At 40.7% G+C, this 24,976-nt stretch overlaps 1 protein-coding gene across 2 annotated transcripts in view; it reads right to left on the reverse strand.

Annotated features, from left to right (window-relative positions):
* Positions 1-1,088: 1,088 nt before the first annotated feature.
* The window catches only part of ranbp10 (RAN binding protein 10), a 48,873-nt gene continuing 24,985 nt past the window's right edge, over positions 1,089-24,976 (reverse strand). Inside the window, exons 4-15 of one of the 2 annotated variants that reach the window (XM_037766716.1) lie at positions 19,382-19,549; positions 19,220-19,242; positions 17,037-17,221; positions 16,333-16,445; positions 15,265-15,373; positions 14,915-15,063; positions 14,550-14,766; positions 11,290-11,429; positions 10,879-11,027; positions 6,998-7,109; positions 6,656-6,797; positions 1,089-1,176 (exon numbers count right to left, since the gene is read on the reverse strand). In XM_037766716.1, the coding sequence (XP_037622644.1) occupies positions 6,667-6,797; positions 6,998-7,109; positions 10,879-11,027; positions 11,290-11,429; positions 14,550-14,766; positions 14,915-15,063; positions 15,265-15,373; positions 16,333-16,445; positions 17,037-17,221; positions 19,220-19,242; positions 19,382-19,549 (1,496 nt within the window). In that variant the 3' untranslated portion in view covers positions 1,089-1,176; positions 6,656-6,666. Of the gene's footprint in view, positions 1,177-3,265; positions 5,860-6,655; positions 6,798-6,997; positions 7,110-10,878; positions 11,028-11,289; positions 11,430-14,549; positions 14,767-14,914; positions 15,064-15,264; positions 15,374-16,332; positions 16,446-17,036; positions 17,222-19,219; positions 19,243-19,381; positions 19,550-24,976 lie in introns of those variants that run through there. The other variant, XM_037766715.1, reaches the window with a different exon arrangement.

Genomic DNA, 24,976 nt, shown 5'->3' on the forward strand with positions numbered 1-24,976 from the left:
GCTTCCGGGTTTCCCACCCAGCACCACCCGTGCACACCCCTAGAAAGAGCGCCGGTCGTTGATGACAGTTTTCGTAGTGGCCAAACGGCGCTACTACAACTTTCGTGTACGTCACGTGGCCCAAAAAGACTTTTTCCCATAGACTTACATTGGGAAAGAGATGAGGGGTCTTTCACACCGCACTAACGCCATGCTCTCGTTAGTAAACGTGTTAATAACCCAGAGCCCCCTGGGTTCCAGACGCTCCAGCCACACCACGACCCCGTCCCTTCATCCCCAGACCCTCATCCCTTGACCATCACCCCTCATCCCTCATCCCTTCATCCCCCGACCCTCATCCTTCATCCCTCATCCTCCTTCCTAACCCTTTCCTCCTACATCATCATCTAGAAACAGGAAACATGCTAAGAGGGAGCTCCCAGTGTTCGTTTCCAAACTTCCACTCAACATTTTGTGAGGGTGACATTTCACAGGAAATAGCATAATTAGCACATTAATGCTGTACAAGCCATCGACACTGCCTCAGGTGTGTTAGTTACAAAAAGAGCAGCACTGATTGCCTCCGTCTTACTCCCAGTGGTGTCTACAGGGGATATGTTAGTGTTTGATTCAGTGTTTCATTTCAACAACCTGAAAACTTAGGGGCCGTGCACGCACGACTAAATGTATGATTAGAAGCCTGATCATACGGTTCTAAAGGGTCTCTTCCAAACCTTCAATCTCATCCCAACATGTATGTGGTTAGTGGATGCATTCACATTATTGTGCCCATGTTTTTTTTTACCTGTTACTTCATCATTTGTTGCTTCATTACTTCAATATTTTTTTCGTTGTATGGCCTGTTTGCAACAACCCTGTTTGATAAGGATTTTATACATTCATCAGCCATGAGTCAAGACTAAACAGTTCCTTACTCAAGTTACCAATTCCACCACTATAATGAATTCTCACTTTGTGGGAAACTGCCCATGTGCTTTCTGCTTGTATCTTATATAGAGTGCTGCTTTTGCTTTTGAGTTGTTGATACTTGATTGTACATCTGTACAACAGATGTATTGGGAGGTGTATAAAATAAAAGGCAGCATGGGTAGATATGAGAAATGTCCTTTATCAAGTCATTTATCCACATACTTCACAGTTTACAGTCTGCAATCCACCTTTTTGCACATCTTTGGACTGTAGGAGAAGAAAAACACACAAAATAAAAACAGGAGATCAATCATATGCTTATGGATGTATTTTAATAAAAATAATTCTGTCAAAATTAAACAGAATACAATATTTCTTTTTTAACATGTTTCCAGTACATAGGTTTTTTTTTTTTTCAATTATCATTTTTCCTTTTTTTTTATATCGTTTTAAAAGTCATGCTAAGTAGAGGGTAACTCATTTCACAATTGTTTTTTTTATTTTTATTTTTTTGCTAAAACTCAAAAGTCAAAATATGAAATTAAAATCATGATAGAAGTCAATTGTGCACAGCTTGTCTGCGATGCCTAAATCCATTTCTCCGGCCTTTCCGGAAGAAGTCCACGTGGCTTCAGAGGCCTCGGGCCCATTTCCAAAAACTGTTCACATCCCTCCTTTCCTTAAAACAATCACTGATCACATCAGTGGCTATGTCTATGCAGGGATAAGAGGAAGGGTGCGTTGTAACAGTGCTGAGACGCAGCCCAGGCTCAAACACAAAGGACAGCTGGGAGACTTGTTCCCTACAGGTATGCAACAGAGGTTGTTCTTTCACGTACAAGTGTGTGTGTGTGTGTGTAACAGAAGTCCTTTACAGCTGTAGAAGCAGATGTCGTTGAGTGTGTACTGTATGTGTGGTTATTAGAATAGTTCCTATTATAGCAGAAGGTCTTTATAAAAACCAGCTTGGTAAAAAGTTTGACCACATACCCTGTAGTAAACCCCACATATTAATCCATATTTCTTTACCATAGACTCACATTCTCTTATAAATGGAAATATACACTTCAGGGTGGATCCACAAGCCATTTGCCAGGTCACAACAAAGCAGCTGAAAGATGTGACAGCTTGCCACTAGTCAGACAACATTAAGTCATTGCTATTTGGTAGAAAATAAGTCTAGTGTAAAAACAAAAGAGTTAAAATGTTTCAGATAAAGCTAAGAGATGGAACAAAACAAATTTGTATTAAAAATCCAATTGGAAATAGGGTGAAGTCCAATTTGTAATTTTTGCAGTGAACAATCATCTGTTTAGATACAGAGACAGAAAGACACAAGTTTAAATGTATTAAACTAAAATATCAAATTAATATGAAATAAATAATGAACAAAAAATCATGAACAGATATTAAAGAGACAATAAACTGTGAACTTATTTAAGAAATTATCAAAACCCAACTCAGGCTCAACAGGAGCTAGCTAGCAAAGACAAAGACTTTGCACTTTACATTGCCTAAGTAACTCTGAATTAACCAGCTGATGTTATCTGCAGCCGCTCACACCGGCCCACAGGCCAGCCTAGCTAGTTAGCTGGCTAGGTAGGTAGCATATGTAGCCTTGTTAAGCTAAATAAAGAGAGCTTGGTTGCTGTGTAGTGTGTTTATGAGCAGCAGCAACAAGTTGGTTAATTCAACTAGCTAGCTAGTGAATGAGGAACCAGCCGGTAAGTTATCCACTAGCTAATATGAGCTAGCTGGCTAAATTTGAAAAAGGGCATTTTGAAGTATATAATTTACTCCATTCATTCATATGATATGTATTTCATAATGTCTTAGTTTATCACTTAATATCAAACACTTTGGGGCTCCATACTAAGTGGCTGACAACGAGGGGTGGTTGACAAACGACGTTGTAGCTGTAATTTCATACTATTGGGGGCAAGAAGTGGTAATTGGTAGTTTTTTTTACTGCTGATCTGACTCCGAATCAGGAGCAATGTGGTTAAAGGAACCCGATTCGACTGTTATCGGGCCATTAAATAGGTGTTAACATGCCATAGATGTGGGTCAGTAGGGGCCTATTGCGCAGTGAAAGTGAAAGTGAAAGTTAAAAGCAACACGTTCTAACATGTTGTAAAACTGAGTGAAACATAAAGTTTTTAACACTTTTTTAGGTTTAGGCAACAAAACTACAACTTCTTTAGGTTTAGGCAAAAAAAAACAAACTTAAGTTTATGGGAAAACATTGTGTTTTGGGTTAAAAAAAAACTACAGTACATCCATGTCCCATCCATCATCTCTGTTACAGATAATGGATGGGTGAATATACTACAGCTCCTGACTTCAGCTTCTACTCCTGTCATAACTACTACGGTTGCTGTTGTGTTGTTTTTTTAATACCTTCTTTCGGTGATCTACCATGTGAATAAATGATAAAACCTACTAGTGGGTGTAGTAGGCCCCTACTGACCTACATCTATAGGACTTATAGCGGCTGATAACGCCTATTTAATAGCTTGACAACAGTCTAATCAGCTATTAAATCTCATGGTGGCCCGCAGCGAACCTGAAAAATAATTTCTTATCTTTTATTATTATTATATTATCATCTTTTTTCTGTACTTACTGAGAGGCACTCTGGGACAAACTTTTGGGCTATAAATTAACTTGACTATGTCCTCCTGTGTAATAATAGGTAGGAAATAGTCAAGTCAAGTTTATGGGTGTTAGAGAAATGGAGGGGTCTGAGTGGAAAAAGGCCTTTTTTTCCAACACACACAATTGGCTTTAACAACCTTTGAGGTTTTGAATCAAACACCCAAAATGAAAGAAAGACTATGACTTAATTATCATAATCACAATTATCACCCTAAAATTTAATTAAATTAAGTGATTTCACCTCTTAATTTGAAATTCTAATTGCAACAGCACATGCACAGAGCAGGTCAGACTGTGGACGATGTGTGAAGACTGCAGTAATGAAAACCCCAGAGGTGACTTGACTTTTAGCCGTCCACACACTGTGCTCATTAGTCTTCCTTTGATACTGATTTTCTTTATGCTGGCATCAAGGCGACCATGATAATAGTATTATGTTGGGTCTTGAGAGCAGGTGTTGGTGCTGAGCTCTGCCACCTGCAATGACATCACTGCTGGGTCGATCCTGTGGTCGTTACAGTAATATTAAGGCTCTAACCTCTTATATTCAAATTTAAAGGCACAGTTCACCACAAAATCAAAACTACATATAGTTCCTCTTACCTGTAGTGCTGTTTATCAATCTAGATTGTTTTGGTGTGAGTTGCCCAATGTTGGAGATATCGGCCATAGAGATGTCTGCCTTCTCTCCAATATAACAGAACTAGATGGCACTCGGCTTGTGGTGCTCAAAGTGCCAAAAAATAAATTTGAAAAACTCAACAGCAATGTCTCTTTCCAGAAATCATGACCCAGTTACTCAAGATAGTCTACACACCTTGTTGTGAGCAGTTTCATGAAGGAACTAGTTTCTTTTTACCGAACTACACCCGCCAACCGTATCACTGTGCAGAAGGAAGTGTGCATCTACCCATGGACAAGAGGCTCATGCTTGTGACAGCGCGAGACGTAAACATTAATGGCGTCTTCCTCGACTGAGCTGTAACGTTAGCTAGCTCAGTGGTGCTAGGTGAGCTAGCAGTATTGGCAAGCTATAAAATATAACACGAGTAGATGCATGCTTCCTTCTGCGCGGTGATAAGGTTGGCAGGTGTAGTGTGGTAAAAAGAAAATAGTTCCCGCATGAAAATGCTCACAACAAGGTATGTAGATTATCTTGAGTAACCGTGTCATAATTTCTGGAAAGACGCATTGTTGTTGAGTTTTACCAATGTATTATTTTGGCGCTTTGTAACCACAAGCCGAGGGCCATCTAGTTCCACTATATTGGAGAGAAGGCATACATCTTTATGGCTGAGATCTCCAACACTCGGCAACTCACACCAAAACTATCTAGATCGATAAATAGCACTACAGGTAAGAGGGAAAATATGTATGTTTGAATTTGGGGGTGAACTGTCCCTTTAATCCCTTGTCTTCAACCTCTCTCCCTGGTTACTGGTGGTGTTCGCCACTACAGAGGCCCTTCAATTGTGTTTTTTACATGAGTTTTCCCAGGATGTGTCTAACCTGTTAGCACAAAGCATTTTATTATTGAAACATTTCATCACTGTGACACAGCAATCGATTTTTATTTCCAACTTTCTGGAATAATTTACTTTTCACAGTCCATTTTATATTCTATATCAGTGGTGGTGTATACTACTGAATGGCATCAGCCTTGGCCAGAGATAATGGTCTGCTCCACACTATCAATGGTGTTTTTCATGCTGAACACTTGTTTGCTGCCCTGCTGAGTGTATTTCAAGACATGAACGCACTTTAAAGTATTTGAGGAGGATAAAGGGCTCAGAGTCTTTCTGTCCTCTGTATCTTATCAAAGATGATGTTAATATACCTCAGGTTTTGTTAAGTTGACCTACAGTCGTGGGGGTTACCGTGGTAACCAGATGTGGGTATTGTGGTCTGTGATATGGTGAACAACAACGTAAAATACTGATCGTAGGAAATCAAAATCCACCCATTAAAACAGAAGAAAAAATAAAAAAGGGGATTTACAATTTGTTTTGTCCAGGATGAGCACAACAAACTGACAAAAAAAGAGCTATAAAAATGGCTAGATAAACAGAATAATAATTAATTATCTTTAAATAGTGTCACACATTTCTTTATTTGATAATACTAAATTAAAAGGAAGCTTTCTTCTCTCCCGCTCTCCTCTGCTCCTCTGTCTGTGCCGCTGGCTCGGTCTGACGGACAGCCAAACACACCAATCACACGCATGCTCTTTCCTCCGTCGCCATGACAACTACCTGCTGGACATGCCTTCTCTCAGTGCTACTTAACATTAACCTGTGGAGAGACGGGCAATCATCTAAGCAAGGTAATGAATGACTGTAGCATGATTAAAACAGCTTGCTTTAATATTCCTGCACAGCATAGATTTGGTGTTTTCATTTTGTTAGGGTATATTATCTTTTACTTCATATACTGTATGACCAGTGTTGTATGTTTTTCATTTTATTATGCATGTAATTCACAATGAGATGCTTCACTATAGGAAAATAATGGAGGGAGACTGAGGTGGTTCATGCTGCGTTACACCCAGTTTCGAGAAACAGACAGAGGAGTACCGACACCGGAGCAAAGCAATGTACTGTTGTGGACGGGGCCGGCAGAAAAACTTATTTTAACCACATTAAAGAAAGGCTCACCCCAAAAAAAAAAATCGATATTGGTTTAAGTGTACGCTATATTTATAATATTTTCACCACTTTATCTTGCCGTCAGACGGCCCTTTCCAATGGGGAATTGAACTGAAAGTAAAGTTATCTATGCTCTCTCCAAAGCCACAAGACTCCGTTGACAAAAACAGTATAGATACGTTCCACTTTAAACTGATAATGATTTTTTTAGGTGATCCTTTCTTTTAGATGGCTAAAATACATTTTGCTGCTGCCCCCGTTCACAGCTGTACATTGCTTTGCTACGGTGTCGGTACTCCGGTCTGTATCTCCTAACATGGGAGCACACCGACCGCCATCTACTCTGAGTATTACACCGACTATGAATTAAGTACCTTGTACAACCCTACTTCAAAACACCCAAACTATAACTTTAATGTCTTATACTACATAAACGTACTCACCTGGACCTGGGCTAGTGCAAAAAGTTGTCTACTCTGGCGAAGGAGCAGGAACCAGACCGGACTCGGGCCATGAGCTGAACACACTCTGTGGCCTGGCCGAGCGCTAACATCAGCGGAGGCTGCTTAGGCAGATTTTGGGACTCTAGAGCAGAAAAGTACAGTCAGGGAGGGATGCAGCACATGAGTCACAATGCATCAAATAGTGTAGTATGAGAGACTCTATATCTAAGGCAGTGACAACGTCAAGCGGTTGCTTTCTTTTTGCCACATGGCTGTTACATTATCATGGTGTAGTTTGAATACATATGTAACACACAGTATGTGTCTGTGTTTGCTCTTTACCCAGTATGGCGCTGTTGAGTGCGGAGCAGAGGGTTTCTCTCTGGGTAGGGTCTAACTGCTGGCCAACGGGGCAGTTCCACGGGTCTGAGTACGCGAGCAGGCTGAATGCATCCTACACAGACAGACAGACAGACAGACAGACAGACAGACAGACAAACAGACCATTGAGTCTAACTTCTCTCCATGTATCCAGACATTTCTGAGGGCGAAGTGAAGCAATGGTCGATAAATGACTAGACATGAGCAACTAGGGGTGTAAGAAAATATCGATACACTTGAGCATCGCGATTTGTGATACTTCATCGATTCTCAAAAACACTGTATCAATTTTAAAATTAATAGTTTACATGCAAACATTCATGGCAGACAGCAGCTCAAATTGCACATAAAGTTGCTTAAATGGAAACACGCCTCCCCCCAACACATAACAGGTGGATACACAGGAGGTCTTACAATGCATTCAATTGGAAAAGTTAAGATTCTCACTGAAAGGGGAGAAACTCGGAGTCCCCTGCTGGTCTTTATCAATGACCTCACTATTACTCCTGATGCTGATGGTGTTTCCTGAGCGGAGCATGCAGGGGAGACCTTCACTATTCCTTTCCTATGACCCTCTTTAACTATGGCCTACTACTAATACTAATATATTGCCTTTCTCCAGCTCACCTACTTTAACTCTAACCTATACTATTGTCATTACTATTTTATTTTTACTTAACAATATGCTTAACTTCATTTTACTTCCCTTTTTTATGCTAAATCTATTATTTAATTTTATTAAATTTTTTTTCTGTATTATCATTCTTATATATTTTTTTTCTTTAGTGTGACCATGACCAACATGGGGTGGGTGGTCCTTTTTCTATGTTTTTATTTCATGTGATGGACATCCTGCCATGTTCTTTATTTGATATGGTGACTTTGCCACATCTGCAAAAAAAAAAAACTTTAAAAAAGATTTGGAAAAACAAAAAAAAAGAAGTGCTATGCTATGATATTGGACGTTACAGGGACTGTGATAAACACAAACGCAGGTCCCACTGTTCTGATTACATTAAAAAATAAACATTTTTTACTCAGATTTTATGCATATGGTGCAAAAATCTTGCTTAAAATACATCGCAATATATTATCATGATGCATATCATATTGCCAGATTGTTGCTAATACACAGCCCTATGAGCAGCACAGATATGAGACAAGAGTGTACTGAGTAACACAAACTACAGTATAACTTCAATTTCAGTCAGGCAACTCGACGCCTGTACTGGGTGGGACCATCACAAGGGAGTTATAAGTGCTTACTTATTGCTAAATATGAATTACTGAGACATTATTGAGCTTAGAAGACCATTTACGTCAGTTGTAGAGAAAAAGACAGAAAGACTGCAGATCAATTCTGGACTTGTCTGTTGCTTGTAGTGTCGAACTCACTGAGTATTATCACTTAATTTAGCAGTTTTGTGCAGATTTTAGCCTCTTTCAGCTCACTGTTTGGGTTCTTTAGCTGTGCACAGACAGCATGTTTCAACCACATGTGTGTAATCTACCATATAAAACCTAAACTGTATGCTTTCAGCCCAGCACATGGCAGAGAACTGGTTTCATTAAATGGCTGGTAATCATACATCTGACTAGAGAAACACACAGATATTCTTCTTACTTTATTCAAGTGGCCAAAAGCATGACTCCAATGGGATGATAATGTTGCTCTGTGTCTGCTGGGTGTGTAAATGATCAACAACTTCATTAACTCAAAGTACAGTACGTCTATCACTTGACTTGGAGTCGCTCTGACCTCTGGTGGTTAAACATCACTTAGTGCAACAGCAGACAGAAGAAAACTGCAAAATAGCACATCGTTTCAAAATAAATGTCAGTTTCAAAAGGCCAATTTTGTTGTAATAGAGTTTTTGCTATAATGCAATTAGTATAAATTCTTATGATATCAGAAAATGTTTTAACCTCTTAAAAACCCACCTGCCCACCGGTGGGTTTGGGTTAGGATTAAATGATGATCAGCAATGTTTTGAATGATGGTAAAAGGTTTTATAGTCATCAAAATGCTTCAGTGTGTTTTCCAGTGTAACAGAACTGAGTGAAGACAATTGGCATATACTGTATTTTGATGACCACAAAAACTTTTACCATCATCCAAAACATTACTGATCATCATTTAACCCCTAACCCCTTACCAGAACCCAACATCGGGTAGGTGGGTTTTAAGAGGTTAAACTTACAGTCGGTAAATTTGAGCAAATATGATAATACTGTCACTAGGCTTGGGCGGTATTATGGAATACCAGGGTATTTAGAAATCCCAATGGTAGGATTTTCAATATCGTCATAAATACAGATGCTGCGCTTTCTATGATGCTGTATTTTTGATGCTGTGTTGTAGTGCACAGCACGCGCCAACAGAGGTTAAGCTCTATGGTGCAACAGTAACAGGCAGCTGAGTTTAGAAAGATGGCGATTGAGTGTTTTGGCTTTAGTCTTTTTCAAACTACAAAAGCACATGATTTTATTCAACTGCCAGTCTGCCGCCACCACCCGCATATCATCGCCATTCAGCCCACTGATGCGTTGGCACCGTCGGTAATAACGGAGCCACTAACATAGTGTCTGACAGGCCGCGCCCAATTTACTGCCAAACTGAGGCCGGCAACATGAAGCAGATCAAACTTCAGTAAGGGTTGGAGGGGAGAGAGGCGTACGGCGCACGTTGTGTTTGTTTACTAGAAAGTCCATGGGTTTTTTCTGGGGTGACGAGACAAGTCGGGTTCTGCCAGCCAGGTTATTACAAGCCCGGCGGCTCGGGAGTGTGCGGTCGAGAGACAAAGAGAGAGAGAGAGAGAGAGAGAGAGAGAGAGAGAGAGAGAATGAAGTTATCAGTAGCGCTGTAGCTGTGAACGAAGCAGCAGTGTGTGTGCAGTTTTACATATTTGCTTGCTAGCCACCTGCTGATTCAAGTGAAGGGGAAGTTAGCAACAACATCGGCTCAGGCTCTTAAGGTGGGCTGGCTTTTAAAGTGGACCAGGTGGAGTTCTGCGAGGAGTCTCTGGGTAACTGTCAATCACTGCTCGCGAAACTCGCAAACTCCGATCAAACGGTCAAACTAGGCAGTGCTGATCAAATATAAATCAATATTCTGTGACTGTAATGCCTATTTCTCGCCTCAAATCTTTTCAGACGCATCTTGTGGTGCTCTGTTTAGCTGTTAAATGAGAAAGTTTGTGACCCGGCAGCCATGTTGAAAACAGTCGATTCAAAACCAAGCACCACCCACCGCCCGGAGCAAAATTCAGCCCTGATTTGTTGTTTTTCTTTGCCACTGTGAAATCTTGCAAATGCCATTAGGAGTACTAGGAGGACACAGAGAAGCCTAATTGTTTCACAGATTATCTGTCTCATGCACTACTGTAAGGATATAATGACCATTTTATAAAAAAATACTTTTTTAATCATATTTGCTCAAAGTTACTGACTGCAGCTTTACCAAACAACTACAGACAAGCCCCTTGGCAGAGCCTTTATCATTCCCATACAGTTTGTAGTGTTTTTCCAGAGACTCTATTGTTCTCCAAGCGGCTGCTTATGAATCAGAGGACGCAGCCTGCAGTACAAAGTAATGTGAGCCTTCTCCTGTGCACCAGAGAACTGATCCACTGGTCGTTTCAGTTGGGACTCTATCTGCTCCATCACAGCACATCCTAAATCAAAAAAAGCTCAAATTCCTACAGCGTGTTACAGAATGCTGCGACCAGGATTGTAACTGGTGCCAACAGGAGAAATCTCTTCAGCCCAGTTTTGGCATCACTTTAATCTGTTGAAGCACAGCTGTTTGTTGGAATCAAAAGTGTGTGCACGTGCAGTAATACCTGTAACATCTTCTTGTGTGTTGCGTTCTTGCCATACTCGCGGCACAGCTGTTCATTGAGCGCCTGCAGCTCCCGTCCAAACTGGATCATCCTCTCTGTGGCTGCCTGGTTCCCTCCGCAAAGCTGTCTGCCATTACTACAACCCTCATCTGCTGGCAACAGAGACACACGCGTGCACACACAGTTAAAGTAGACACATAGAAACATCCTGCTGGAGGTTGAATGTAAAAAAAAATATGGGAAAGGCATACAAGAGGCAAGGTATACAACAAAGGACATACAGATTAATCCAATAAAGGAACGAATAAGTGAAATAAAGGGGGAAAAACCAAGAAAGATTCATGACGTTACTTATATGCGACTAAGCGGAGCATGCAGAGTTTAGATCTGTGTGTGTGTGTGTGTGTGTACCTGTGACCCCATTGCCAATGCTGTTGTCGTCTGGCTGAAGGATCTCTTCGTGTTTGTATGTGCCATTCATGATCCGCGCTGAGGAGCCCTCAACAACCCCATTGGTATAGTGCTCTGCTTCGATCTCCATCTCACTGTCACTGCACACACACACACACAGAAAAGATGGCACACGGGAGCGTTAAACTCCAAGGATGACGGTTCATGAAAAAATCATATGAACATAATGCTAATGTGTTATGCTCCAGGTATCTGGTCTTTTAAAGCCACTGGCCCAATTGCCTCATCAGTTAATTTTAACTTTACAGATAGGGCAACAACTAACAATGTAAACGTGACTAAAGATAACACTGAACAGAGGTGATGAAGCCCATATTAAGGAGTTTTACAAATGGTACCTTCTGTAGTTTTAGCCATTTTTCCATAGTGTATGATAACACTTTATTCTGAAACCTGGAGACAGGACCCCTTTACAACAGAAGTCCACTGAGGCATCAGATACAAGCATTTAAGACACCCAACCAGTTTAACTATTTTGACTAAACCACTTATCTAGTCCCTAATTTTACTTGCACATTGTTAAGCTGTTACTAGCACAGCAACAGAGAGTAAAGTGTCATCATCACCTACAGAATGATGGCCAGAAATACAAAAAATAAGACCCAGCTTATGAAAAAAGAACAAAAAACAAAACTGTCCTTCCAAGATGCTACCCTGTTGCGTCATGAAGATGTTGCTACATGTAGACCATGCTAAGAAACAGATCCTATACAGTGGGCAACCTACGGGTCTGAAAAGTGAAGCAAAGTGCCTTAAACTTGCATCTTTCTAACAGCCAGCAGGCGGCGACTCCTCTGGCTGCAAAAAGAAGTCTGATTGTATAGAAGTCTATGAGAGAATAACCCTACTTCTCACTTGATTTATTACCTCAGTAAACATTGTAAACATGAGTTTATGGTCTCAATCGCTGGTTTCAAGTCTTCTTCAATACAGCATGATGTTCATTTAGTAAATTATGGTCCCATTTATAGTCAAATAGACCATAAAGCAGGGGATGCTTTAGAGCATGGCTTTGTGATTGACAGGTTGCTACCATGGTCTTGTCCAGTCTGAGAGTTGTCCGTGTTTCCATCTTAGAACTTTAACCCTTTCACAGTGTGTTTTTAGTTCATGACAATTATTTGTAACATTTTGGTCGCCTAAAAATGCCCAAAGAAACCAAGATAGCGACGTCCAAAATGCCGAACGGCACTCCACAAACCAATGGGTGACGCCACAGTGACTACGTCCACTTCTTATTTACAGACTATGATCCTATGACCCCTTAAAGCCCCTGATTTCAAAAAAGTATTTTCCTACAACATTAACTATTAGTGACTAAGTAAGCAACAAAGTTAAAGTTCATTATTTATTAAGAGTTTGAGAGTAAAAAACTCTAATCTGCTTCTTCAGAGTGTGGGTGTGGTTTGATCAGATTTGATTGACACTGTCTGTCTGGCAACTTCAGCAAATAACCCCACAACGGTCACCAGATTCTGATTCAGATGTTGCTTCGTCTTGATCGGCTCACTGAAAGATGTAATGTCACCTTTTTCCAACTGAGCCCCGCCCATTTCAACCAGTGAGAAGAGCAGAGACAAACCAGCACAGACAGGAATCTCATGTGAAATAACTGAACCTTTGGCAGGTACCGGTAATAACAATGTGTCCCTGTAAGACCACATCACTCATAGCTAGAAGTAGATTGAGAAAATAAAGTTTAACACAAAATAATATGCATTCACTTCAGTAAAATGGCTCCTGTTTCAACATTGTGCAATCAAACTGATTTCCTTCTATAAATAATCTAGTGGCACACAAAGTAAAAACGTAGTGCAGTATCATAAATGCTGCCAATGTTTTTTTATTTGCTTGCACTGGTTACATATTCATGTCTTAAAATGGCTGTGGTAATGACTTATTGATGGAAAAACTATCCCATGTGGCACCTTTGATGATCAATTGTGATCATACTGAGCATAACTACAGCATAACCTACATCTCTATTTATTTGCAACCATAAATTGAGGGTATGTGCTGCATCTGATGCCACTACTAATACCTTACACCATACTTGTTGTGCAGTATATCAGCTGTAGAGATAATGCCAGGATCAACAAGTCTGGGTGTATCTGCTCTAAATGAAACAGACAGGCCTTCCTACTGTACTACTACTGTCACGATACTTGGATGCCGATTCGATATGTATTGCAATTTTTAAGTATTGCGATTGTACAAGTATTGTGATTCATTATTAAGATTTATTGCAATTTTTGTAAACTTTTTTAACACTAGACCATGGGAAAAGTAGAATCATACACTTCTAGGAAATTTTAATTTTGAAAATATCTAAATTGAAAGAGTAAACATGTTTATTTTCTGCATGTATGTAGTCAGATGTCCTGAAGTCAAATATATCGTATAAAGAGAACGGAGCTAACGGGAGAGCTAGAGACGGACTTAGCAGAGTTAGCGGAAGTATACACGTGTGACTACGTCCTGTTTTCAAAATAAGGTGTTAACAATAAGGAACTGTATATAAAAAAAACATATACGGAAATAAGATTGATTGGATTATATTCACCAGAAGTATAAAACATTACATGTCCCTTATAAATTAAAAAGAAAATACCACTAATTTGTGAGGGAAATGTCTTAATTCTTAGATTTTTCGGTTGCTGGAAATTGCCATGACAGAGTTAGCATGCAGCTTTAGCCATGATGTTTAGCTCTGCTTTTCCTGGCAGTGTGTGAAACCCAACGTGTTTCCATACTTTACTGTATGCGTAGTGTTTACGACTTTGGATTTAAAATGTGAGGGTGCAGGTTGTATCCATGTGGACCCTCCGCCGTTTTCTACTCTCTCGTTTCGGCTAGCTCCATCCAAGGAGGCTGAAAAGAGGAGATGTCACGCGTCATATTATTGAAGGGTATACACATGTGCAGTAAAATCTGGTCTGCGCTCGCCGAAATTGATCCAATAGCAACGCACGAACGCAGTTCCAGTGACACTGCGCATGTGTTGTACCCCATAGCTCAAGACCATGTCCCAGCCTCTTTCAATAAGCCTTGGCTTTGGCTTTGTTTTTCATGAACGGATATGACGTCACGTTACTCTGACTACAACAATAAAAGCAGTAACTTCCTTCTTCCTCTGCATAGACTCAAATGAAGCACCATAATACATAGGTGAATATATTTGTCCCACCCCTACTTCCTACCTGGTTTCCTGGGTGCTGTTGGCGCTGTGTGGCTGGCTCTTAGTGGAGTCGGAGGAGTTGGACTCGGAGTAGTTGACGGAGGAAGGGGAGGAGGAGGTGGAAGAGGAGGCGGAGGAGGACACGCTGGGGTATTTGACGCCGCTGCTGCCAATGCCACCGTGGCTCTTTGACTTGTTGGGGGGAGTCACTCCGTTACTGCAGGTTGGGCTGTCTGCTCCTGTGTGGGGGGTAACAGTAAAACACAGACACATGTCTCATTTCTTACAGTGACTGGGAAAAATCATTCTTTTTTGGTGGCCAGTTTTCATCTTTGTCAATGTGTTGCTCTTCAGACAGATGGACAGACGTTTAGAGGAGATGTGTACCTCCGGTGTGCAGGTGTGCGTTGCTGGCTCCGTGGCGGGGGCTGAGGCTGGGTGAGCCAGGGTAACTGTCCTGGGACTTGGGGGAGCGAATGGTCAAGCAGCGAACCTCGCTGTCTGTACCGTTCACCATCTCCACGAACTGACGACACCTAAAAAGCAAGGCATGCTGGTGTTATACTGGTTTTTATTGGAAAAGTACGCTTTTAAGCACAGTGTTTCTCATCAAGCTAATTCCACATCCACAGCTGCATTAATGAAGGTAAACAATCAATGCTCGGCTTTACAGATAATTTACTGCACAGCATCTTTGTCCTGCATTCGACCTTAATCTTTCAATCAGTCGGACTTACTTCAACATGAATAGTAGGTTGGGGTTGTGTTCTAACAGGCCGGGATAAAGCTGCTGAGTAGCCTCTATGGCTTCGCCCACCCGTCCTGCCAGCACCAGCTTCTGTATTCCTGTTAGACAAAAGAAACAGGCTGCTAGTTACAGTATATTGATCAAGAGGAACCATGCTTTCACAGCAAACATTTGATAGAGGCCAGTGTGGCATTCATCGAGGTCACAGGTCAGTACAAAAAATATTTTCATGCATGCAAAAAACGGCATGTATTTTGCCCCAAACTGCATGTGATTATCATTAAGTGGGCATGTCTGTAAAGGGGAGACTCGTGGGTTACCATAGAAACCATTCGCATTCACATAATTTGAGGTCAGAGGTCAAGGGACCCCTTTGAAAATCACAAAGCTAGTTTTTCTTCGCCAAAATTTGTAGAGTTATTTGGCGTTCTTCCCAACAAGCTAGTGTGACCTTGGTTGGTACCAATGGATTCCTTAGGTTTTCTAGTTTCATATGATACCTCCACCTGTAGCTCTAAAACTGAGCCTGCTACAGCCTCCGAAAAAAGTACGGTCTGCCCGAGGGCACCCCTCAAGGAGTGGAACAGGTTAATTGGGTATCACATTTTACCCCGGTCACACGGGCCTCACCTGTCGTGCCTCTGCGCCTAACAGTTTGAGAACCACTGCAGTAACAGAATCTTGATTCATATTTGATCAGCGCTGCCTAGTTCGTTCGGACATAGTGACAGTTTTATAAAGTAACTTTTTATCATATTTGCTCAAAGTTACCGACTGCAGCTTTAAACATTTTGTCCATTTGTAATATCTGATATGGATAGATGAAATGTCATATTTGATGATAAGGAAAGTTTACTTTACTAAAACCTAGTGAGTACTGGAAGTATGCTGTTGTAAAAATAGGCAACTACAGCTTAGTTAGTTCAGGAGAAAAACTTTAACACCAAAACCGGCACGTTCTTTGGTGCTGTGTAATAATTCCATACTGTGTGTAATATTTGCAACAAGTCAAATGAAAATGTGAAATAATTTGTGTGTGGTTGGTTTGTTCACTCACTCTGTCTGTTCTTTATAGATGTCTGGTCCTCTTGTATCAGGGTCTCTGTGGCTCTGGCGAAGGCTGTTGCGGTGGCACAGTACCCATGATGCACCAGGTAACTGGACACCATACTGGAAACAAAACGTAACAAAATAGTTTGAAGGTTGAATTTCTTAAACGATAAGTCTGGTGATATTCTATATTCATATTGTCAACGAATCCCACAAAAGGACCAAAACCAACAGTTTGTTAGTCCAAACCTTACTCAAACATCAGTAAATAGTGCATTTGTTAGGGACTATTTTCAGCGGTGGATAAATCCACATTCGTGAACTAGAGAATATTTACAGCAGCAGCAAATAAACTACAGTGCCAATCTCCATGGTAATAAAGGAACATGTCACCCAGTGCAACAGTAATGTTTTAGTGATAGTTTAGACAGTGTATTAGACAACAGTGGAGCTCTATGGCACAGAGGAATAAGATATATCACGTTTTGGATACACAGTGTAAATAGTGTAATGTTTTGTGTAAAGTGTACCCTTGTCAAGTGCAACACTGTCAGCTTTTGCTGCTTATTATTTAAATTATTTTTCTTCAGCTGCTACATACTGTCATTTTCACAGCTTTCAGGTGAAGCTTTATTACTGTAGCATCACTCAAAACTGTGTTCCCGTATGTGTGTGTGTGTGTGTGTGTGTGTGTGTGTGTGTGAATCTTACTTCTGCAGGACAGCCTGCCACTCCCCCAGCCTCTCTCCTATGGGGAAGCGGGCGATCATGCCATGGATCTTGGCCCGCCATTCACTCATATAGTCCTCGATGTCGAAGACGAACGGCTGCTGGCCAAAGTTAGCGTCGACGATCTCACCCGGAGTTTGGAGCCCCACAGTGGGGTACAGGTTGGGCTGGTGGATATTAAAGATAAAATATAATTCAGGTTATAACAGTCAATTTCTGCATTTCTGCATATGGGTTGTTTATAGGTCAGCATGACATACGTCATGGGGATGTTAGTGAGGCACCGATCCGACTTTTTCAGTCCCGATACCGATAGCTTTGGGTATCGGCCGATACTGAGTACCGATCCGATACCAATGTCTAATTAATAAGCTGTATGTCTCACTGTGTGGAAGTGACTGGGATCATTCCTTTATGTGTAAGGCAATATCAGACTTGACTTGAATTGCTTTCCTAACTTTGTAAAACAAAATGTGACCAACTGTGTGGATATAAATGGAGCAAATGCTACATTAGAACAAGAGCACACATGTCTGTTACTCCATTAACACTGAAATAATGGTAGCAGTTCTTGTCCCTCCAAATCTATATCCTACAGTCTACTGTCCAGTGTAGTGTTGCACGGTATACCAATACTAGAAAGGTATCACGATACCCTGTCAAAACGGTATCGTGTCGGATAGAGGTCCACGGTTTTGTACTGTATCGTTGGTGTGATAAGTTCAATTTTAGTATTTAGATATACATTTTGTGAATTATTATGTATTATTAAAATAATAAATCGTACACCAGCAACTTGGTAAAAAATCCTCAAAATTAACAGGAATTATAATTCAAGTGTAAACCTTTTTAATGCAGCAACAAATTGGTCAAAACTTAAACAGGAATTTAAATTCCAGTATATAATGTATATAGCATATAAACATAGAACTGAATTGAATAGATCGGCCCCATTGTCACTGATATCAGATTCAGCTATTTGAATCAGTATCGGCCCGATATCCATTCCAATATCATGTCGGTGTATCCCTTGGGGAAGTTTAACGTTAATCACAGTATGCACGGCTGCATGTAAACAGGAATATTAGTGGAATATTAATTTTCATTAGCCATGTAAACAGCTTAGCAGGAATATTGTCTTTTTTGGAATAAGGGCAAAGTATTTGGTGCATGTAAACATAGTCACTATAAGCTGTCTTTTTTACTAGGCTATCATTAGAGTATAGTGTTCAGATTGACTTTGTCTTTTGGTTTATGCAAAAACCACTGACAGCGTATGAAATCAACACCAACATCCGTTTGAATGCTGGTTGGGTTTGACAGTGGTTGGTAACTCCATCTGCTCTTGCAGCAACTGTGGCCAACAGCCAACTGTGATGTTGAGTTCTTGTTCTATTCTTAAAAACTATTTGGCTGGTAAAACGGTTAAAGTGGCTGTTTGGGAGGGGTTTGTTTTCAGGGGAATGTTCCAGTTACTGCGGCCACTGGACAAAAAAAGGTTAGTTTCCAACCCGACTGCCAACATAAGCTGCAATTAGATGGACCTGCATGGTCAATATCCAGCTATATATTATTATACAGTTTGTCAGTCATTGCAGTTACAGGAATGGTATGATAAGGATAATGTGGGTTTGGTATCATAATATTAGCTTAAAGTGGCAGGAGGCAGTATATGTTTGGCATCATTGGGCAAAAATTCCATAATAACCTTTCAGCATATTGTAATTCAAGTGTTCTGAGAGAAAACTAGACTTCTGCACCTCCTCATGGCTCTGTTTACAGGCTGCATGTGATTACTAGAGTGGGAATGTCTGTAAAGGGGAGACTCGTGGGTACCCATAGAACCCATTTTCATTCATACACTGTATCTTGAGATCAGAGGTCAAGGAACCCCTTTGAAAATGGCCGTGACAGTTTTCCTCGCCAAAATTTGGCCTAACTTTGCAACTTTGTCAAGCTAGCATGACGTGGTACCAATGGATTCCTTCTAGTTTCATATGACATCTGTACCTTCACTCTAGCTCTAAAACTGAACCCACTACAGCCCCTGAAAGACAGTAATATCGGTCGGGATCGCGGGTCTCAGAGGGTTAATAGGAAAAGAAAGCACTGGTAAAGTTTAGTTGGTACATCATGATAATGATGCTGCAAATAATGATACTTACAGGGAGGTCTGTGAAGGCTACACCTGAGGAATAAAGGGACAAACAGTTAAAATACACATGATGATTTCAAGCTATAAATTAAGCAATAAATAACAAATTATCAATTAGTGTGCATGTAACACAATTATAATCAATCCGTGTACATATATAATACACACCAACCTAAACTGATGCCATTTTTGGTGTAAAAGCAAGTGTTGTTGATGAGGTTAACGCAGCAGCCAATCACGTCCCCCGTGGTGAATGTCGGGCCGTATGGTTGGCCGGTCCCGGAGGAGCAGAAGGAGTGGCCGTCATCGCCATGGTAACCGTATGAGTGCTTGTCCCATCCTAAAATAGGACAAGGATTAGGATTAGTTGTGTTATTTTATACTTGACCCCTTATGAAAAATGTGTTGTTAGCCAAACCCCTGTGAATAACAACACTGGAAAGAGGTTACAGCAATAGTCTGCTTCCTATTCAGTCCTAATACTGCACACATCAAGTGAATGCTCCTCAGTATGAACAGCTTCTGAATCATCGGGGGTATCTGAGGTGAAGTGACTTGCTCGAGGTCACTCTTCACAGTAGTTGCTGCTGAAGGAGGGGAGACAGTTACTCATTGACTTCTGCTGCTCAGATTTTCCCATCTGACTACCACTGCCTCCAGGGCGTATCACGAAAATTCACACAGACACACACACATACACACACTTTCTGACTCTGTGGCATGCGGTGCAGTGCTGTGGATGACCAGCAGGAGGATCTCGTCTATGTAAGGAAACTGGTGAGTCACTGCTAACAGGAACGGCAGCTCAAGAGGCTGAACCAGGAGAATACATGGGGGAGATGAGGATGTCATAACTTGCTCATTTAACTCCTCAATTGTTTCTTGTTCCTGCTGATGTACTGATGCATGTGTCTGTAATTGTGCTTTATTTATTCAACCACAGCTTACTGCAGCTGTAGACAATACCTGAATTGGACCAAAAAAGGTGCCAGTATCCTAATTCAGCAGTTGCATGACATGATCATTACACGTGTCCTGGATATATTTATATTAGTGCTGTCAATCAATCGCAAATTAATCGCACCTTTTTTATCTGTTCCAAATGTACCTTAAAGTACAAGTATTTAATACTCTTATCAACTTGGTAGTGGACAAATATGCTTGATTTATGCTAATATATGTATATTTATTATTGCAAATCAATTAACAACACAAAACAACTATGACAACTATTGTCCAGAAACAGAAAATTGACCCAAACTGCATGTGATTATCATAAAGTGGGCATGTCTGTAAAGAGGAGAATCGTGGGTACCCTTAGAACCCATTTCCATTCACTTATCTTGAGGTCAGAGTTCAAGGGACCCCTTTGAAAATGGCCATGACAGTTTTTCCTCGCCGAAATTTAGTTTAAAAATAGGGTAAAGTTTGGAGCGTTATTTAGCCTCCTTCATGACAAGCTAGTATGACATGGTTGGTACCAATGGATTCTTTAGGTTTTCTAGTTTCATATGATGATCTTAACTCTAGCTTTAAAACTGAGCCCGCTACAACATAAAAATCGCAAGTTGCATTGATGCGTTAAAGAAATTAGTGGCATTCAAATTAATTTGCGCTAACGCGTTATCGCAATAGGAAGGAACCATCAAGCCCACTGAAGCATTGCATAAACAATCTGCATGACCTCAAAATAAGGTTGTGGTTCACAAGGCCTTCGAAGATGAGGAGGCTCTGCTACTAGTATGTTCTCAGTTCTAATTTTACATCAGTGCACTTAACCATGTCATTCTTTTCAGCTGATAGAAAAACCTCAAATAACCTCTGAAAAAAAGAAATAAGCTTTGTGCACTGAGCAAAGCAAGCCAAGCGAGTAGCCTGACCTCAAATAACCTATATATATATATATATACATACATACACACACCAGTCTTGAGACGCTGTAAAGCATTCTCTACACGGTTACATGCCTAACCAAGAGAAATATACTGACACCAGACAGATTCCCACATGCCCCCCAAAGCTAAAAGACAACCTCAGAAATGTCATTTTAGACGAGAGCGGAAATTACTTTCTGTCTTTCTTTGAATGTAACATCTCAACAGAGAATACAAGACACATCTCATTCACTTCGCTCCAGTGAATCTAAATGTCAAAACATACAGACTGGATCTACAACGATCATCTAGTGATTTCTGTACGACAAAGAGCTGACAACAAGGAAGGACTCTAGGTCTACACCACGAATCCCCTACAGCGAGAGGAAACAACTACATTTACTAACATCAGAGACTCACTTGCAGTTATGGTCGGCACTTCTCACAAGCTGCTGGTACTCTTCTCTGTCCTCTCCTGACCCTATCAGGTTCTCTAGGAGATTCACAACGGGGCACAGCGCCAGCGTTTTTTGAGAACGAGGGTACTGTAATTTATCAATTCAATGTTCACGTCCTTTTTGTAAAATAATTAGTGAACTGCTCGTCATAACTTTTTATTTGTGAACAGATATAATTAATGAAACATTATTTAAAAGTTTTCTGAATCTGCTCTTTTAGGGAAAACATTTCCAGAACAATTAAATATTCAGACGAAGGCTGGTAGACTCCCAAACCCAATATCTCCTAATATCTTTTATTCACTCTAGTTATTCAGAATTTGTCTCTTTATTCTGCTGCATAATATGTAGGAGCATCCTGACTGAGACACTGCTTTTATAACCTAAATAATACTCTACTGTAGGCTACAAATAACACAGGAAAGCACTTTAAAATTAACACTACGGGTAAATACACAAACACACCACCTTAACCCCATAATGTTCCAGTGGGAATATTATTGTATTATAGACCTACTATAGAACAGTGATTCTCAAAGTGGAGTCCGTGGCATTCTGTCAGGGCATCCGCAAAATAATTTGCTATACATTTTATAATCGTACTGTATCATTAAAAAGTGCATATATACAGATTGGGACCATTTATGCCAGTAAAACAAGCGTAGTGTGTCCATTTCTACTACCCACATTAGTTTTGGGCCAATAGAAACTCTGATATGATTGTGACACATCACGTGTATCTGTCATGAATCGGTCACTTCCGTCAGGGCAAAACGAACCGTTTCTGCTTCTGCTTAGCTTATTAGCCAGCTAGCTAGCTGGCGAGCATGGAGAAATATTTGAGTCAGTCCACATCGTCAAGTGACGCTAAGCCAAAACTAGGTAAATTGAGAAACTATGATGACAGTTATATCGAGCGACAGCGACGGGAGACCAAAATGTGTCATGTTCATCTTCAGGTGCTAGCCAACGAAGCCATGAGGCCGGCCAAGCTAAAGCGACATCTGATTACAAAACACCCGCAATACAAAACAAAGTGGTGTTAACATGATTCAAATTGAAATGTGTTTCTGTTTATCACTATCAAACAGGTCTGAAAAGTTTTAGAATACAAATAGTTCCAATGGCATCTAAGAGTACAAATGCTAGTAAGCATTATGCTTAATTTGCGTTACGATAATGAGCGGGTCTTTGGAAAATGTTCTCCCCTTTAAGGGGTCCCTGGCCCCAAAAAGTTTGAGAACCCTTGCTCTAGAAGATGTATAGCCCAAGTAAAATAATAGCAATAAAACCACAGCTGATTATTATGACTAACACAATATTAACATGCTCAAAGTCACTTAATTTTTTCCACGTCAAGCACTGGTTTTGCTGGACTTCCTCTTCCTGCACTGACCGAGCTGAGAGCTCAGTGCTGCTCTGTCAGTGTCTCTCCTCAATCACAGCTTGTCCGTCGTTGCCAAAAAGCAAAGCAGGGTTAGTGAAAGTAGGTCGTGAGTGAGCCGAGATATTAGATGCGTACTTGTATATGTGTATCTGTGTGCATGTATGAACCTAAGCCAAATGGGTGACTTTGTCTTTGTGTCTATTTCATGTGCATTGGTGTGTTTCTTTTAGCGCATACTGTGTCGTCTCTCCATGCATTCTTTTGTGCATCTGTGTATATACTTCTGTGTGGTTGTGTGTGTGTCTGTGTGGTTGTGTGTGTGTGGGGAGGTATTAGATTAATCTGCTGACACGGATATTGCCTCTAAAGCCAGGCTCACTGCTCCAACATGCTAATGAAATGGGCAGGCCTCCACAGCAGGATCAGACACAGAGGTCAGCAGTGGAGAACGCTGTACTATTAAGGGACACGCACACACTACCACACACACACACACACACACATATATATATAAAAACAAATGATGAACGCATGAGTTAATTAACCCCTATGTGCAGATGGACACAAAAGTGAGCACAAACACACATACACAGGCGAGTCAGGACAACCACAAACAAGTCAGAGACCTCAGTCCAGGACACACACGGATAAATCCACAGAGTTCGGGACAAACGCACACTGGCACACAAACACACTGAGTCAGTCAGAGTTAAGGTAATCAACAGTAATCTGTCTACCACGGCTGCAGACCATCTGTAGTGGAAACCGAGCAACCAAAAATATTTTCTAGGGCTGTCAAAGTTAACGCGATAATAATGCGTCAACGCAGATTCATTAATTTCTTTAACGCATTAACGCAACTTGTGATTTTTTAAAACCTAAGGAATCCATTGGTACCAACCATGTCATTCTAGCTTGTTACAAAGGAAGCTAAATTACGCTCCAAACTTAAGCTAAATTTTGGCGAGGAAAAACTCGCATGACCATTTTCAAAGGGGTCCCTTGACCTCTGACCTGAAGATATGTGAATGAAAATAGGTTCTATGGGTACCCACGAGTCTCCCCTTTACAGACATGCCCACTTTACGATAATCACATGCAGTTTGGGGCAAGTCATAGTCAGGTCAGCACACTGACAGCTGTTGTTGCCTGTTGGGCTTGAGTTTGCCATGTTATGATTTGAGCATATTTTTAATTCTAAATGCAGTACCTGTGAGGGTTTCTGGACAATATTTGTCATTGTTTTGTGTTGTTAATTGATTTCCAATAATAAATATATACATACATTTGTATATACAAATAAATAATACATAAATCTCCCATTAAGGTACATTTTGAACAGATAAAAAAATGTGCGATTTATTTGCAATTAAACCTGCAGTAGGAAGAATATTTTGGGCATCATTGGGCAAAAATTCCATAACAACTTTTCAGCACATTGTAATTCAAGTGTTCTGAGAGAAAACTAGACCTCTACATCTCCTCATGACTCTGTTTTCAGGCTTTAGAAAATCTAGCCCGTGACAGAAGACTTTGACCAATCACAAGTCACTTCAGACAGAGAGCGTTCCTATTGGCTGTTCATTCAACGGAGGCAGCTGTCAATCACTCGCAAACTCCAATCAAACAATTAAACTAGGCAGCGCTGATCAAATATGAATCAATATTCTGTTACTGTAATGCCTATTTCTCACCTCAAATGTTTTCAGAAACATCTTGTAGTGTACCGTTTAGCTGTACAATGAGAAAGTTTGCTCCAGCTGGTGGGCGGTGCTTGGTATTTCCTAAACTGATCTCAACATGGCGGCCGGGTGACACACTTACAGTAACATAATATTGATTCGTATTTGATCAGCGCTGCCCGGTTTGACCGTTTGATTGGAGTTTGCGAGTGATCGACAGCTGCTCAGAGACGACAAGGCTCCAGCTCGGCTATGATTGGTTGTTTTCCTCCGGTCTGTGAAATCTTGCAGATGCCATCAGGAGCACCGGGGGACACAGAGGCACATGATTTTTTTCAGAATACCTGTCTCATGCACAACTGTCAG

The sequence above is a fragment of the Sebastes umbrosus genome, chromosome 4, assembly GCF_015220745.1.
Source record: "Sebastes umbrosus isolate fSebUmb1 chromosome 4, fSebUmb1.pri, whole genome shotgun sequence".
Lineage (NCBI taxonomy): Eukaryota > Metazoa > Chordata > Actinopteri > Perciformes > Sebastidae > Sebastes > Sebastes umbrosus.